Source organism: Dendropsophus ebraccatus, chromosome 8, assembly GCF_027789765.1.
Source record: "Dendropsophus ebraccatus isolate aDenEbr1 chromosome 8, aDenEbr1.pat, whole genome shotgun sequence".
NCBI classification, from domain to species: Eukaryota; Metazoa; Chordata; class Amphibia; order Anura; family Hylidae; genus Dendropsophus; species Dendropsophus ebraccatus.
This window is the reverse complement of record NC_091461.1, coordinates 88,369,085-88,384,462: the sequence shown is the minus strand read 5'-3', so window position 1 is coordinate 88,384,462 and position 15,378 is coordinate 88,369,085. Positions and strand designations below refer to the sequence as shown.

Below are 15,378 nucleotides of genomic sequence, written 5' to 3'. Positions count from 1 at the left end.
TTATATAGTGTAAAAATTCTAATTTTTTTTTAAGCATATATGTATAAAAAGATATGTATGATCGATGTAAGATTAAAAAAATCCATTATGGATACATGGGAGAAATCCAGGGTGTTTTTTTTTGTTTTTTTTTATAAACAAATCTGTGTTGAAAAAGCCCACACTGTTTGAACAACAACAAGGATTTCCCATTGATGGATAATAATGTTCGGGTTCGGCAACGTTATCTGAACCCCAACACTTGATGTCTGATTCCCCACGACTGCAGAAGTCAAATGTTGGTTCCCTCAACACTAATCATCCATCAATGGGAAATCATTCTTGTTGTTAAAAAAAAAACAACCTCTACATACTTGTTTATACATATACTGTATGCTTAAAAACAATTAGAATAATGAATCCTGAGATCAACAATCCCTCCCCACCTTTGAATCTACGGCAGCTTTATTATGTCTTTTTTTGTGCACTTGTGCCCAAAACTCTACACAATATTCTATGTGTGGTCTGACTAGTGATTTGTACAGTCTTTGTCATGTGCATCTATGCCCCTTTTGATGTACTCTCTTATTTGCCTTGGCAGCAGCTGCCTGACACTAGTTGTTACAGTTAAATTTACTGTCAACTAAAACTTCAAAGGCCCTTTTGCAAGAAGCGATTACCTGCCAAATCTGACAGATATTGCTCCATGTAAAGAAGACAACGATCAGCCTAGGAGCGAGCAGTCGGCCGCTGGCCATGCACTCACTCAATGTAATAGGTGTTTAAAGGGATTCTCGGGCATCAGTATATAGAAAATAATAAAGATGTAATGCTCACCTCTTCACACTCCCCCGATTTCCTCCTGCTGGGACTTTGGGACCCCTGCTGACCCAATCTCTGCAGTGACACCTCACTCAGCCAATGTCCTGTCTCTGTCAGTGATTGGCTGAACGGGCAGTCACTGCTAAGACTGGTTTGGCGGTGGCCGCAGTCAGCAGAGGACCCAGAGACATAGCAGGAAGACATCTGGGAAGCGTGAAGAGGTGAGCATCTTTATTATTTCACCCCTTTTAAAGCAAGGGTTCTCGAAGTATATAGTATCCATTTGGCACTCCTGTTAGCAATGTGGTGCTTGTGTCACTGGGCGGCAGCTTTAATATGACGAATGACCAGCACTCACCAGTTGCATTTTTTTATATTTTAGATATACATACATATACTATAAAGATATATATATATATAAAAAAATTTTTTATTGACTGCAAACTCATTGGGTTCAAAAAAAAATGTTTCTAGTAGGCAGGATTCTTCTCTATAGTGAAATATTATACATAAAGAATCATTTATTGAAAAATGTCTTATTATTGACACTTTTTTTTCCATTCTGTCAGGACCCTGTGTGACAATTTACGCAGAGAACGGGACCGTGCAGTTAGTGAACTAGCAGAGGCGCTGAGAAACCTAGATGACATGCGGAAGCAGAAGAATGATGCTACACGGGAATTGAAGGAATTGAAGTGAGTTCGGTAGCTACAAATAAGCAGTTTCCTCACTGCTAGGTTTAGTCATGGCCCTAAATGCGCTGTACTTTTTTCTTTCTTTTTTTTTTTTTTTTTTTTAAGCAAAGTAAACTTTTCAATATTAGTTTAGTTGTTTTGCAAAAAAAAAAAAAAAATGCTTACTGTGAGTGATTATGTTATACTGTGTCTGTAATGCCACTTTAAAGCGTAACTGTCATTTCAGGGCCATTTTTCTGAAAACATTAAATATCAACAGTACAAGCGATTTTAAGAAACTCTGTAATAGGTTTTATGTACTAAAAGAGTTTCCTTCTGTACTGAAAAAGCAATCTCCCAGCCTCCCCCCTCACATCAAATGAAGCAGGATTTCTGTGTCCATTATGTGGCTATGGAGAGGGGAGGGGCTGTTAGGAGTAACTGAGCACGGAGCAGTCCAGCACAGCACAACACCCTGCAATCTTCTCTCAGTAAGTTCATAGATAAGCACTGACCTTTCTGACACCTGAATCCTGCGTTTTAGGTGCCCAGAGAGTCTACAAACAGCTGACCTTCATGTCATCTCTTCCTGCTCCCTCATCTCCCTCAGCCCCTCCCCCCTTCATAGGCTTACAATGGAGAGAGCAGAGCCCGTCTTCACAGGCTTCTCTGTAATGAAGACGTGTTTGCCTGATAATGCACAGATAAGAAGTCAGGGGGGGAGGCTGGGAGATTGCTTCTTGAGTACAGAAGGAGGCTTTTTTGGCTGATGAAACCTATTACAGAGTTTCTTAAAATCGCTTATACTACTGATTTCTGCAATATAAAAAAACATGACAGTTACACTTTAAGTCAAAATGCCATTAATGTCCATAGTCTTTGCTCCCGACATGAATAATAACAACTTCCTGTATTTGTCCTTCATAAATAGAGGCACAAAAAGTGTTTGTTCCCTGTTCCTAGTACCTGTCTTGAATAGCACATCCACATGCATTCCTATTTGTGCAGAGACATTCAGACATTTATCAGGTCGGCCTATGTAGCTTAGTTTAGGTACAGAAAATAAAACATGTAGTCGCTATTGAAATAAATAAAAGGGCAATATAAAATTGTATGCTGCTGTCCTGTTCACTTGTAGGTGCGTGGATTTGTAATATATTTACATGGAAATCTCAGTTTATAGGTTCATTTTGCCTCTGTCTTTTTATTTACAGAATAACAAATTTTCCTTATCCTCTTTCTGCCCACTTTGTCGTCTTTATTTTTGATCTCTGGCTGCTGAAATGGTCACATGCAATGCAGTCATTACAATCTTATGGTTCCGTATAGTTTACCTGGTTAGGATCCCCATTCACAGTAAACCAAATGTATAGTACAGCATAGTTTGGGACGGTGCAGAAGGGCCTTAGGCCTTTATTCAATATTTAAAGCGAATGTACCATATCCTTAGTGAATTTTTTTTCTAGATTGGTTACATTTGCTGGAGCGACTGTTACATTTTAGGGTTAATTTAGGTATACTTTATGCTAAATGATTTTACATACATTTGTAGTGCTTGCATTTCCTGTAATTATTTTTATTACCTCAATTGTGTTTCCATTTCTTTTTTAGAGAGAAGATGGATAACCAGATTGAGAAAGAAGCCCGATTCCGGCAGCTCATGGCCCATAGTTCTCACGACTCAGCTATAGACACCGACTCACTGGAGTGGGAGACAGAAGTGGTAGAGTTTGAACGTGATAGGGTAGGTTTATAACAATCAGACAAGACTCCTATATTAGTTAAAGGAGATAATTATTATGCTATATACTTGTGTGTAGCACTGAGTTAAGTCTGTAGAAATAAACTGTATTTGTGTATTTTTTATAAATTGTAGTAATCACTGTATCGTTTGTACAGCCATTTAGATACATGTTTACACAGGGAGATGTGAGGCCGGTAAATAATGATTTATAGGCCTGCACAAAAGATTCCATCAGCCGTCGCACTGATCGCTGACATTTTTACATGGGCCAGTTATTGGCCAAATGAGTGTTTCTAACAAGGCTCCTTGCTGATAATCTGCCTGTGTAAAAGGCCCCTTTTTGTGTAGGGCTAGCTTTAACATAGTTCAGCTTACAGCTATTCCTTCCAACCTCTGACATTATGGATAGAGACAAGCCACAATCAGATCCCTGTTGTGTTGTGTCAGATGTGCAGGATGTGTTGGTAGCTTAAATGTTAGATATTAGCAGGATTGGTCAAAACGTATCTAATGTGTGTGGCCAGCTTCATTATAGAGCTGAAAATAACATCCCCACCCACCATTGATCAGTTAATTCTGTTTTCTGCAGCCCATTTGTCAGTTTTGCTGTATAGACTGCACAGACTATTGATGATAGTGATGGCTTTAGGGACACCGTGAAGCAAAAAAAAAAGGAAGCAAGTGTGTTTAGAAAAATATTCATAGTTAAATAAACCAATCTTTATTTTTTTTTGCAGGAAGACATGGACCTCAAAGCATTGGGATTTGATGTGGCAGATGGAGTTAGCGAGTCCTTTTTCCCAGGGGATAGTGGAATTTTTGTGACTAAAGTGGACAAAGGCAGTATTGCTGATGGCCGGCTAAGGTATTTTATTTGTTTTGGACCTTCTTTTGGGACACTGATAGTGGACTTTGTTTTTCCTTTTAGGTAGATTGTGATCTTTAGTATTAGTCATTTAGTTATTATAACCGTTTCCTGTAATAAACATTTATCACCTCTACACAGGCTAGGTGATAAATCTTTAATTGTTAAAGGTCCTTCGGCTAGGATTCCCACTAATCTCTAGTACAGGGATTATGAATCATCCAATTCTGCTCCGCAAGGTTGCTGCCACTCTCTACAAAGTTTTATATGACTTATGGAAACAGCTAGGCAATTTTGTATGAACATCTTAAGATAAAAAAGTAGTTCAGAATGATTGTTAGTATCAGTATAAAATACACCACTTTTTCCTTCTTGTTTCAGGGTGAATGACTGCCTCCTGAAGATAAATGATGTAGATCTTACCAACAAAGACAGAAAACAGTTGATAAAAGCTGTCCTTAGCGGAGGGGATGTCATCAACATGGTGATACGGAGGAGAAAGTCTCTTGGAAGTCGTATTGTAACACCTCTGCATATCAGCCTGGGCAATCAGAAAGGTTTGGGTCCTATAAAATACTTGCCTGGAGATGTAACTTATGTCACATACTTTATCTAACCATACTTCTGCTGCTGCCAGTTGTGTGAATCTGTGTATTCTTCAGGCTGTGTACGCACATTTGACATTTAAAAACGCTACTGTCCCTTTTAACCTATCCTGAGAAAAAATTTCCTGGACAAACCCTTTAAAGGGGTATAACAGAGAGATATCTTTTTTTCAAATCAACTGGTGTCAGAGAGTTATACAGACTGGAAAATTAGCAAACAGATTGGTAAATTACTTCCATTTAAAAATCTTACGTCTTATCAATTGCTGTATGTCCTGCAGGAAGTGGAGCCTTCTTTCCAGTCTGACACAATGCTCTCTGTACCTCTGTACATTTCAGGAACTGTCCAAAGCAAGAGAGGTTTTCTATAGGGATTTGCTACTGCCCTGGACAGTTCCTGTCACGGACAGAGGTGGCGGCAGAGAGCACTGTGTCAGACTGGAAAGAAGACACCAATTACTACAGGACATACAGCAGCTGATAAGTGTTGGAAGACTTGAGATTTTGGAATGTAAGTATTTTTTTTCCTTCTGAAGTACTCCTTTAAGGAAATAGTTGTAAAGAAAAAAAAAAAGTTATAAAGCACCACTTTTTTTTATTTCAAAGACTTCATCAAGTGAATCTATCAGCAGCAATTCATGTTGAAGACTGCTGACACTAATAGCAGTTAGGGCAAGGAGACACATTGGGTGTCATTTATCAATGGTTTTATGTTATTTTTCAGTAAATGAGTGTTGGTTACTCCCATCATTTGTTTGATATGCAGAGTGATTTTAGATGCAATTTTTTAAATAATCTGTTTTCTGTATTCACCTAATCATTCACATAATCTGGGATTTGCACCTTATTTATCATGTGGTCGCAAAAATTTAAGGATTCGCACCTACTGGCACGGGCCTACACCTGGACTGAACCAGGGCTGTCTGCAATTTTCAGACCATGCACAATTTCTTTTTGTTTTTTTTTAAAGAGACAAAGGAAAAAAGGACCTTTCATCAGGATACAAAAATAAATTGTTGTGAGCCTAGCCTTACCTAGCCCTATTTATATCTTTAGGGTAGCTTCAGACGTACAGGATCCATAGCAAATTTGACTAAATAACTGAACACAGTGTCAAATCTGCTGCGGATCTTCTACTGATCCTGTATGTGTGAACGCACCCTTAGAGTCTTCATTAATTATTACTTATTTTATTTTAACATTACAATCTCAAACTTATCTAATTTTGTCTACACACCGAGCCTGTTTTGTGCATAGTAATTGCCTGTGTGGTTGTAACTATAGTAATTATCGAATGCTGCATTATGAACTGCCCGGGCACAATATGTCTGCATTATTCCATTATAAGTTATGTAAATCTGTACTGCTACTTCTGATATGGATATAATGTACATTTTATGGGTCATCTTAGATTGCTGGTCACCCATTAAATCTCTCATTCTTATCAATGGTAATATACCTGTGGATTGTAACTAAAATATGAACTCCCACTGATTTCTCTTAATAGATAGTGGAGTTTCATTGGAGACTGGAATATTGGTGGCATCTGTGATGCCCGGGAGTCCTGCTGCCAAAGAGGGATCTCTCACCGTTGGTGACAGAGTAGTGGCTGTAAGTATAACCCAGTTATCTGTGAGAAAGTCTGTACTTGTATTGTATTATTGTGATGCTAGATGTTGCTGTATTATGTATGTCTATATGGAAGCTGCACAGCTTTAGGGTACAAACCCACTTTACGTATTTGCTGCGTGAATCAGTCTTAAAAATAAGCAGGCAAAACGCAGGTTGGCTTTATACAATTGTTCTGGGTTAAAATACGCAATTGCGTATTTTTGAAGCGTGAAGCTTGTTGTTAGCAAAGCATCAGTTGTTAACAATCTGTGCGAAAAACGCATGTAGCTTCACACTTCAAAAATACGCAATTGCGTATTTTAACGCAGAACAATTGTATAAAGCCAACCTGCGTTTTGCCTGCCTATTTTTAAGACTGATTCACGCAGCAAATATGTCAAGTGGGTTTGTACCCTAAGGATCGCAAAGGGTTATTGTGTTTGTGTCACCAGAATCTGTAGACCAATAGGATTTCTGCTTTCTTCTCTCCTATCATCTCCCTCCTTTCTTCTTCTGTTCCACTCTTTCACCCACTCGCAGCGCTTCTTATACGCTGGGAAGGAAGTTAGTCTCATGGGTGGAGAAGGAGCATAGGAGTTGTTTTGCTCTCGACGTTGTTGAGGAAGGACACAAGCTAGAAAGCTCTCCAGAGTTATCCTATTTGGGCCCTGGCCCTCTGCCAGGTCCCTGTACCTACAATTCAGTCTTAGTCAGTACCCTGCATGGGAAGGACCCAAGACAGCACACTGTCACCAGTTTCTTTACGAGTAACACTCTAAAGCACTATGCACTGTTAAACTCCTCTTAAGAGAGGACTAGCCAGAGATGACGTCAACCCATGCCGAGGACAAGGAGAAGTCACAGTGTAGGACAGTATCCGTAACAGAGCCACAGAGCCAGGAACTGATCCGGACAGCGCAAAGTTGCAGTAGCCTAGGAACTCTGTCTTGCAGTGTGGGTGTCAGAAAGGGATCCCTCAGCACTCCACTCATCCAAGGTAACGAGGTCTGGGGCCTGTGTCACCCATTAGGAAGGTTCAGCCGAGTCTAGTGGGCATAAGGTAGTGTAAAGACTGAAGTCAAAGGTCAATACACGGGCACAGGTGTTCTTCTTATTCTTATTTTTCTCAGTATTCTACCTCATCCTCCAACATCCCGGCAGAGCACATTACTACATGGGTTGAGACTCTCACAGCATCCTCCTCTCTGCTACTTTACTTCTTGCATTACTCAGCACAACTCAACCAACACGACTATATGTTTATTGGAACTTTGTCAAGTGTGTTTCAGAGACTTTACCTAAAGAAACCTTATACTGTCACTTCTGTATTACCTGCTGCACATTTACAAGTAGTAAACCAACTCAACTGTACTCAAAGACTCTGTGATTCTTCGCCACCACCGACAGAGCGCGCGCACACACCGCAACCTTGGGACATTCTCCCCTTTCTGTGGGTGGCGGGTCCTACTATCCGAGAGGGTCACTACACCACTCTGGCCATCCATGACTTAACCCCAAGGGACCCAGTAGCAACCTGGCAGGACACTGACCACAGGGGAAAAAGGTACAACCGGCCTTTCAAAATAAAAACAGGCGTGCCATCACACCTGTGTGCCCACCAGGCACTGGCGTCACGTGACAACATACCAAGGTCCTGTTGTATCTCTGCCATCCACCACAGGAGTGGTGTCACACTACAACACCTAGCAAGTGACCCGCCGCTCCTCCAATAAAACATCACACCCTGGGTACACCACAATTCAATCTACCAAATGATAGTTTTATCTTTAGCAATATAAACTTAGTTTTTTATTCCTTTCACTGAAAATTATTTTTTTCTAAGATCTCTGCTTGCAGCGATTTAATAGACATCTCATTGTTTATTTCCACTGGATAGAATTTTCCCTGTCCATGTGATAATCGCCAGATGCATAACAGAAATCTGAGACACTGTACTTTAGCCACCGATGCCTTCATTTGTTTTTATGGAATGGCTGCAAGTAAAGATCTTAAAAACTATGAGGATTTGTTATGGAAAGTATATTGGAAAATTGTGTAAACTTTCATGATAGAAGAATTTATTTGCTGAAGCCAGATTGCCCGTTGGTGGCTGTATGGTTTCAACATAGGGACATGTCACATTTTCACTTAGAAGCTACTGTAAGACTTTACCCAGCTGAGCTGTGTGCTCTTTCCTGAGATCTCCAGATCTTTCATCTAATAATAGTGGTCTGACCATAGACTTAAATGGGACTTAAACATGCACGCAAGGTATGTGTCAAAGGGACACAGTGCCCTGAAGATCACCAGGTCATATCCCTGTAATAAAGCTGATTTCTAAGTTTATATTGTGCACTTAACAACTGGAAACCCTAATATGTTATTGTCTGTTACAGATTAATGGTATAGCTCTGGACAACAAATCCATTACAGAATGTGAAGCTCTACTCAGGGGCTGTCGGGAATCACTCAGCATCTCTCTGTTAAAGGTAATTCAAAGTTTAGTATAGTGTAAACATAAGCCAATGCATGAAAGTTAACGTGAACTTAGCAGGGCATATTTAAAGGGGTTATCATTGTTGGTATTAGAATAAGCAGCTAAATGACTTCCAGCACATTGCTAACACAGAGCGTTGGCACAGGAGACGTACTTAAGACAACTCGCTGTTGTCTGTAACTGACTCTGTGCATCCAATGGTAAGAGGCAACCTAAAGGGGTAGTTTACCCCCCAAAAAAATCTTTCATTACTTATCAGCTGCTGTATGTCCTGCAGGAAGTGGTTATTATTTCCCATTTGGAGATCAGGTGAGGTTTTCTATGGAGATTTTCTACTGTGCTGACATCTCTGTCAATGACAGGAACTGTTTAGAGGAGAGTAGTGCTCTGAAAAGAATACACAACTTTTTGCAGGGCATACAGCAGCTGATAAGTACTGGAAGACTTGAGATTTTTAATAGAAGTAAATTACAAATCTCTGTCACCAGTTGATTTGAAAGGAAAAATGTTTGGGTGAACAACCCCTTTAAATATGGAATAGATGACCAGGCAATACCTAACAGCAATAGCAAGCGTAGAGACAGCACTTAGGTGAAAAAATGTGTCTTTTATTCACATCCTACTCCCGCAACATTTCGGCTGACACTCAGCCTTTTTCAAGCGTGAAAAAGGCTGAGTGTCAGCCGAAATGTTGCGGGAGTAGGATGTGAATAAAAGGCACATGTTTTCACCTAAGTGCTGTCTCTACGCTTGCTATTGGACTTAATCCGGACGGTTGGGATCCCGTTTGGTGAGGTGTGCACTCTGCTACGATTCTACCGATTCTAGCCGGTGCTGTTCCACAACTTATTTGTTTTGCAGGCAATACCTAACATCACTCTCCAGCTATCTATGAGGTTTATACAGTACATTCACTGTATAGTTTACAGCCTTGAGTAGAGATTGTAAATGCAGAATTTTAAAATTAACAGATCAAACAGTTTCTAATTCCTGTGGATAATACTGATCATCCCTGTACTGGTTTCTGCCCCATGGAACCTCTGCAAATTGGGAGCTCTGTGTTTTCTAATGCTGTATGAATATACTTCATTATAATAACATGCTAAGGCAGATACAACTAGAGTAGTCCTCTGCAGAACTCCGGGTATTCCGGGTCACTGCAGACTATCGTATGCCGGTCGCATAGTGTGACAAATAGCTTCAGTGTATTTCTGGGTCATTTTGGCTCCTTTGCCAAGCAGAGTGTTTGCAGAGTGCCTAACAAAGAGACAAGTTATACTTGTTTGTCACAATATAAACGCTTCCATTAGATATACTACAGTGATATCTAATATCTTTAATGTGAAATTATCTGAATCTTTACTTCTCTGATCAGCCAACACCCGGAAATCTAAGTATTCAATGTCTCTGATTATTATAATACCTTACACAGGAAGCAAAAACCATTACCATTTTTCCTCTAGGTCTTCCAGCCCGCTACATCTTGGAGTGGACAAAACATCTTTGAAAACCTGAAGGATTCTTGTCGCATTCTCCCTCCAAACATTCAAGCACAGAATAAAAGGAACCTGAAGAATAACAGTTCAACACAGACTGACATTTTTCGCACAGACATCCTTGATCATAAGAAAGAGATGGGAGATGGCAGCGGATCAGAGAGAGCACTTCAGCTGAGTTGCCACAGCCACTCTGAGCACAGCTTGGGGTCTATAGGTGGAGATGCTTTTATGGGACGTGGCTATGAATTACTAGAAGAGGAAGGCAGACCTCTTGGCTATACTGATACTATTACAGATGCTCTTGTTGAGCCAACCGTTGGCAAGAGAAGTAGTGGCACATGGCCAAAGGTTATGGTAAGCCCTGGACACTCGCAAAGTGAGTTCACCGTCTTTAAGAGACCAAGACAGAGAAAATCCATCTTTGATCCAGAGACTTTTAAGAGGCCTCAGACACCTCCAAAACTAACTTTTATGCCACCTGGATCAGTAATATCTCACTCTTCAAAAACAGACAGACCCCCATCTCCTCCAACGCCACCTAAACGCAGTGACTCTATTAAGTTTAAACATAGGCATCAGTCTAGCTCAGCGTCTGATTCCACCGTAACTGCTGGTTCTCCACCTACTAGCCCTTTACCAACTTCTCTTCCGATCAGCTCACAAGAGAGTAGCCATAAAAGCCATCTGAACAGAGGGGTTGGAAAATGCTGCAGAGAGGATGGGGTAGATTGTTCTTTAACAGGTTGTAGAGGAAGTGGAGATGTAGAAAGTTGCTTGCAGAGAGCAGAAGAGCCTGAAGTGAAGAGGGCAAGACCTTTGTCCGCTCCGGCTTTAAAACACAGATTGGCACCTGTCACTATTCCCCACCATTCACTACAAGTGAGTTTCCATCATTTGTCAGTTGATGTACACTCTATTACATTTATTTAGCATTTAAAACAAGTCTTCCGATAACCTGTGAGAGTGGATAGCTACTGATTATTTCCTGTCTCTCTTCACAGAAGTTTTCCCCTAGTTCAGACGATCGCCTGTCTCCTGAACTAAATCATGAGTGGGTCAGGTTCTCTCCCACCCGTTCTCCCCGCCAGAGTGACATTTTTGCCTCTACCTTGTATGGATCCGGTATGTCAGGTGAGTTAAAGGCTTGACCAAGTAAACAACGTTATGTTCAAGCCCTTTGATATTTACACTGCTAGTATGTAGCTATATCTATTATGCTTAGCCTAAAATTGCATATTAATTAGGTACTGTACCTCGGAGCCTCGCTCCTTGTCCTGCTGTTACCGCAGTTTTAAGGAATCCAATCTACACAGCTTGGAGTCACCGTGTTCCGTCTAATAATTGTCCCTCCTCTACAGGCCAGGTCTGCTCTCAGCACATGCATCAAAGGTACACATTTTTGCTTATTGTTAGATTATTTGTTCAGCACATATAACATCAATGTAAGCTTTAAATCTCATGCTGCATGCTTCTTGTTTGCTCAAACTCCCTGTACATTGTTTTTTCAACTGGAATTAAAAAATTATTTCATATAACTGTATTCTTTCTTCACTCAGTGCCCAACACCATGGCCGGTTAAGCTTGGACCTGAGTCACAAACACCCAAGTGAATATTGTGATACCTCCCGTCCTAGGGTGCCACATGGTTCAAACTCTCTGCCTTCCAGTGCCCGATTAGGTAAGTATGTTCTGGCTTTCTTACCTTTTTATTATGTCTTTATATAATAGAAGAAATTATAGGATTTGTTATCTCTGGAGCAGTGATTGAGAAATAAATATTTTTATTATGAATACTTTAGGCTTTACAGCGATGCTGTCACCCCCCCCCCTGAATGCCTACTGAGCTTGTGGCATCACTGGGTAGATATCAGTAGAAGAATTTAGAACATAACTTTTGTTGCTGTTCTCCCCCCCCCCCCCAAAAGAGGGCCTTATTTAGGACATTAGCAGTGTCAATAAGGCGGGCCTATTGTTCTCTGCGCCATACTGGTGCTCAGTGTGCACTACACATGAATGCATGTACTAGCGATTACGTAAAACCAGATCACATTCTGATTTCATATATATTTGTATGTAGTCCTCAATCAAGAGATGTTGCAAAGAGAGCAATAGGTTAAACATACTAAAAAGAAATCTACATTCTTTAGATATCTATGCAACCATAATAACTTGAGGAGTAATTAATAATAGTGTCACAGTGATATATATGTACACTGTAAGAAAAACCAATACATTTCTAATTCATAAAGCAAGCAAGGCCTAATCTCTGGATATGCCTGGAGATGAGCTACCATCTGCAGGGAAACCAGCAACAAGTGTTCAGTTTCTGTGCTGCTCTATTACTAGGGAAAATGGTGTCTATTGTAATCAATTGAATGTCTGTGTAATATATGGGCATGACTGGCCTTTCAGAAAGAGAGTTGCTGTTTGTAGCTGCTACCTACTGTGACCAATAGCTGAACGTTGAGTGTTCCACACTCCTCTGTTAAAGGGGAACTCCAGATAAGGAAAACTTGTTTTCTATTAAAAGGACATAAAAAGTTATATAGATGTGTCTATATAATGTATTACAATATCTGTATGGTTCTGCCACACTGGTAGCTGAATCACATCCAGGAAGTGAAGAAAACTGGCCTCTGTTCCAATCCACATTGTCTCCTGCTCCTTCTGCTATCCCCCGTAGGAGACAAAGATTCCTTGCCTCTGTCTCTCATTGTGTGTGTTTGCTGAGATAAGGTTGATAATGCAGATAGGAGGCAGGTAGAGAATACAGCATGCTGTGTGGTGTTACAGGTAGAGAATACAGCGTGCTGTGTGGTGTTACAGGTAGAGAATACAGCGTGCTGTGTGGTGTTACAGGTAGAGAATACAGCGTGCTGTGTGGTGTTACAGGTGGTTACTGTGTGCTGGGGGGGACGCAATGAAATATTAAAGTACTGCAAAAAATTCAATAACACAATGGAACTGCAATGTGTGAACACAGCCAAGATGTTCTGCTACAGCTTTGGGCGGGGAATGGGCAGGGTGGAGGACTGTGATGAACAGCTGAGGGAAAGCATTGCATTTTGGAACCTGTAGTACTGTGTACAACTGCTCAACCAGGAAGTACAGCCACACAATACAAAAAAAAAAAAAAGAACAAATTGATTTTTGGTCGTTTCAAAACTAGGATAGATAAATAATGCTATATGCTTCTGCAGAAGTTTCATTTTTTTAACTTCTACCTGGAGTTCCCTTTTAAGGGCTAGTTCACACTGACTAAGCACAGCAAAGGTCCCGTCGTGCTCAGTGTGCTGCTGTAAGTGAATGAGAGGGCGTGCGCTCGTCCGCTGACGCCGCTCTCCGCTCAAGGAAGTAACATGTGACTACTTTGAGAGGAGAGGGAGCGGACGAGCGTGTGCCCTCTTATTCACTTACAACAGGACACTGAGCTCGGCAGAGAGGTCCGCCGTGGAATTACGCCGTGTTTGCTCACTGTGAACTGGCGCTAATGCAGTATACCTTCATATGCTATTTTACACATGTTTATTACTAAAGTATGCAAATCTTTTGGGTATTACTGTGGTTTCTCGTGCGTCTTATTAGGGGACACAGATACCATGGGTATAGGCTGCTGCCACTAGGAGGCGCTCACACTAAGAGAAACAAAGGAAGTGACTCCTCCTGAGCAGGATATATCCGCCCACAGCCACTGAGCTAAACCAGTTTAGCTTAGTGTCAGTAGGAGGCAGACACAGGTCTGGGTTCTCCAGACCAGTTTCTTCCTTTATGTTTAGTTAGTTAGATTTTCTTTTTTCCTTCTAGGTCCTATGGATTCTTGGGCACGGTGGGTAATCTAAAACTCACCCTGATCCCCCCCACTATGCAACCAGGGAACAGACCATAAATGTAAATGGGCTGTCACCCCTCGGTCGCCACCGGCTGGCAACGTGACACCATGGCCCCAGATCAGTCTGACTATCTGTTCGCCTTTCTGCGGACTCTGTATCCGCACAGCCCCTTCCCGCCTAGCCCCCCAAAGCTATGTGCGGCTGGCGGCACAAACCGGCTGAAGACGACAGGGTGAGTATGGGCTCCTATGTGGTGAGTATATTCCCCCTGCCCTCCCTCCCAGGCCACCATTTTACTCCACATAGGCAGCTCTCTCTCTCTCCAGTCACTTGCAGCCCTCCCCAGGCAGATGCTCCTCTCCCGCCATTTTCGGGGTCTCCCCACAGTCAGTAGCAGGCCAGCCCTCTCCACCATTTTATTTTTATTTGTGTCTCTCTCTGGGTGCCATGGGGTGCACTGTGAGGGATGTTCCTCCCCTGACTGGGTGCAGCGCAGCTTCCTGCACTTTTCCTTTCATGTGGCTCTAGAGACCCCTTTTTCCCTAAGCCCCACCCCTTACCGGGTGCCGCGACATCCCACCCTTTTTTCCCTATATTGTGGCTCTCCAGAGTACACACAGGGCTACCTCCGCCGCCTCCCGATATGCCCTGCCCCCTTTCGGGCGCTGCGCGGTTCGCTTCATGGGCCGGAGGATTGCGCCTTTTTTCTTAACTGTGGAGCCTGCACTGGAATGCACCGCCCCCTCCCGGTAGGCCCCGCCCCCTTCGGGAGACGGGCAGGCCGCAGCATTCCACCTTAATCTTACCTGTGGCTCTCTGTGTAGCCTTCACTGTAAGATGCCCTGCCCCCTCCCGGTAGGTCCCGCCCCTTTTCGGGTGCAGTGGGAACCGTGACATCCCCCCTTTTGGTTCTCTCCAGAGCCTGCACTGAGGGATGCTGCTTCCCCACCTCCCCCTGCCATGTGTGTGTCTGGTCTCCTGATGGAGCTACCACACACACTGCCCTCCTATTCCCAGCAGCTTGGGACACTTGATGCACCTCTCCTGCCACCTACTGGTGGAAGTGTGTTATTACACATATGAGAATGGCTTGCATCATGTTTTATAGCCAATGTTCCATATAATGTTCCAGCAACCCTTGGTCTGCAGATCCAGCATTTTTGGTGCTGGTTGACCCCTCTGTGTCAGATTATATATATATATATATATATATATATATATATATATATATATATATATATATATATATATA

At 41.9% G+C, this 15,378-nt stretch overlaps 1 protein-coding gene across 3 annotated transcripts in view; it reads left to right on the top strand.

The window, feature by feature from the left end:
- The window catches only part of DLG5 (discs large MAGUK scaffold protein 5), a 104,104-nt gene that overhangs the window by 63,704 nt on the left and 25,022 nt on the right, over positions 1-15,378 (top strand). For 2 of the 3 annotated variants that reach the window (XM_069980865.1, XM_069980864.1), the window contains exons 10-19: positions 1,371-1,496; positions 3,087-3,219; positions 3,957-4,084; positions 4,466-4,641; positions 6,197-6,300; positions 8,697-8,789; positions 10,261-11,175; positions 11,298-11,427; positions 11,541-11,685; positions 11,853-11,974. In XM_069980865.1, the coding sequence (XP_069836966.1) occupies positions 1,371-1,496; positions 3,087-3,219; positions 3,957-4,084; positions 4,466-4,641; positions 6,197-6,300; positions 8,697-8,789; positions 10,261-11,175; positions 11,298-11,427; positions 11,541-11,685; positions 11,853-11,974 (2,072 nt within the window). The remainder of the gene's footprint in view (positions 1-1,370; positions 1,497-3,086; positions 3,220-3,956; positions 4,085-4,465; positions 4,642-6,196; positions 6,301-8,696; positions 8,790-10,260; positions 11,176-11,297; positions 11,428-11,540; positions 11,686-11,852; positions 11,975-15,378) is intronic. The other variant, XM_069980866.1, reaches the window with a different exon arrangement.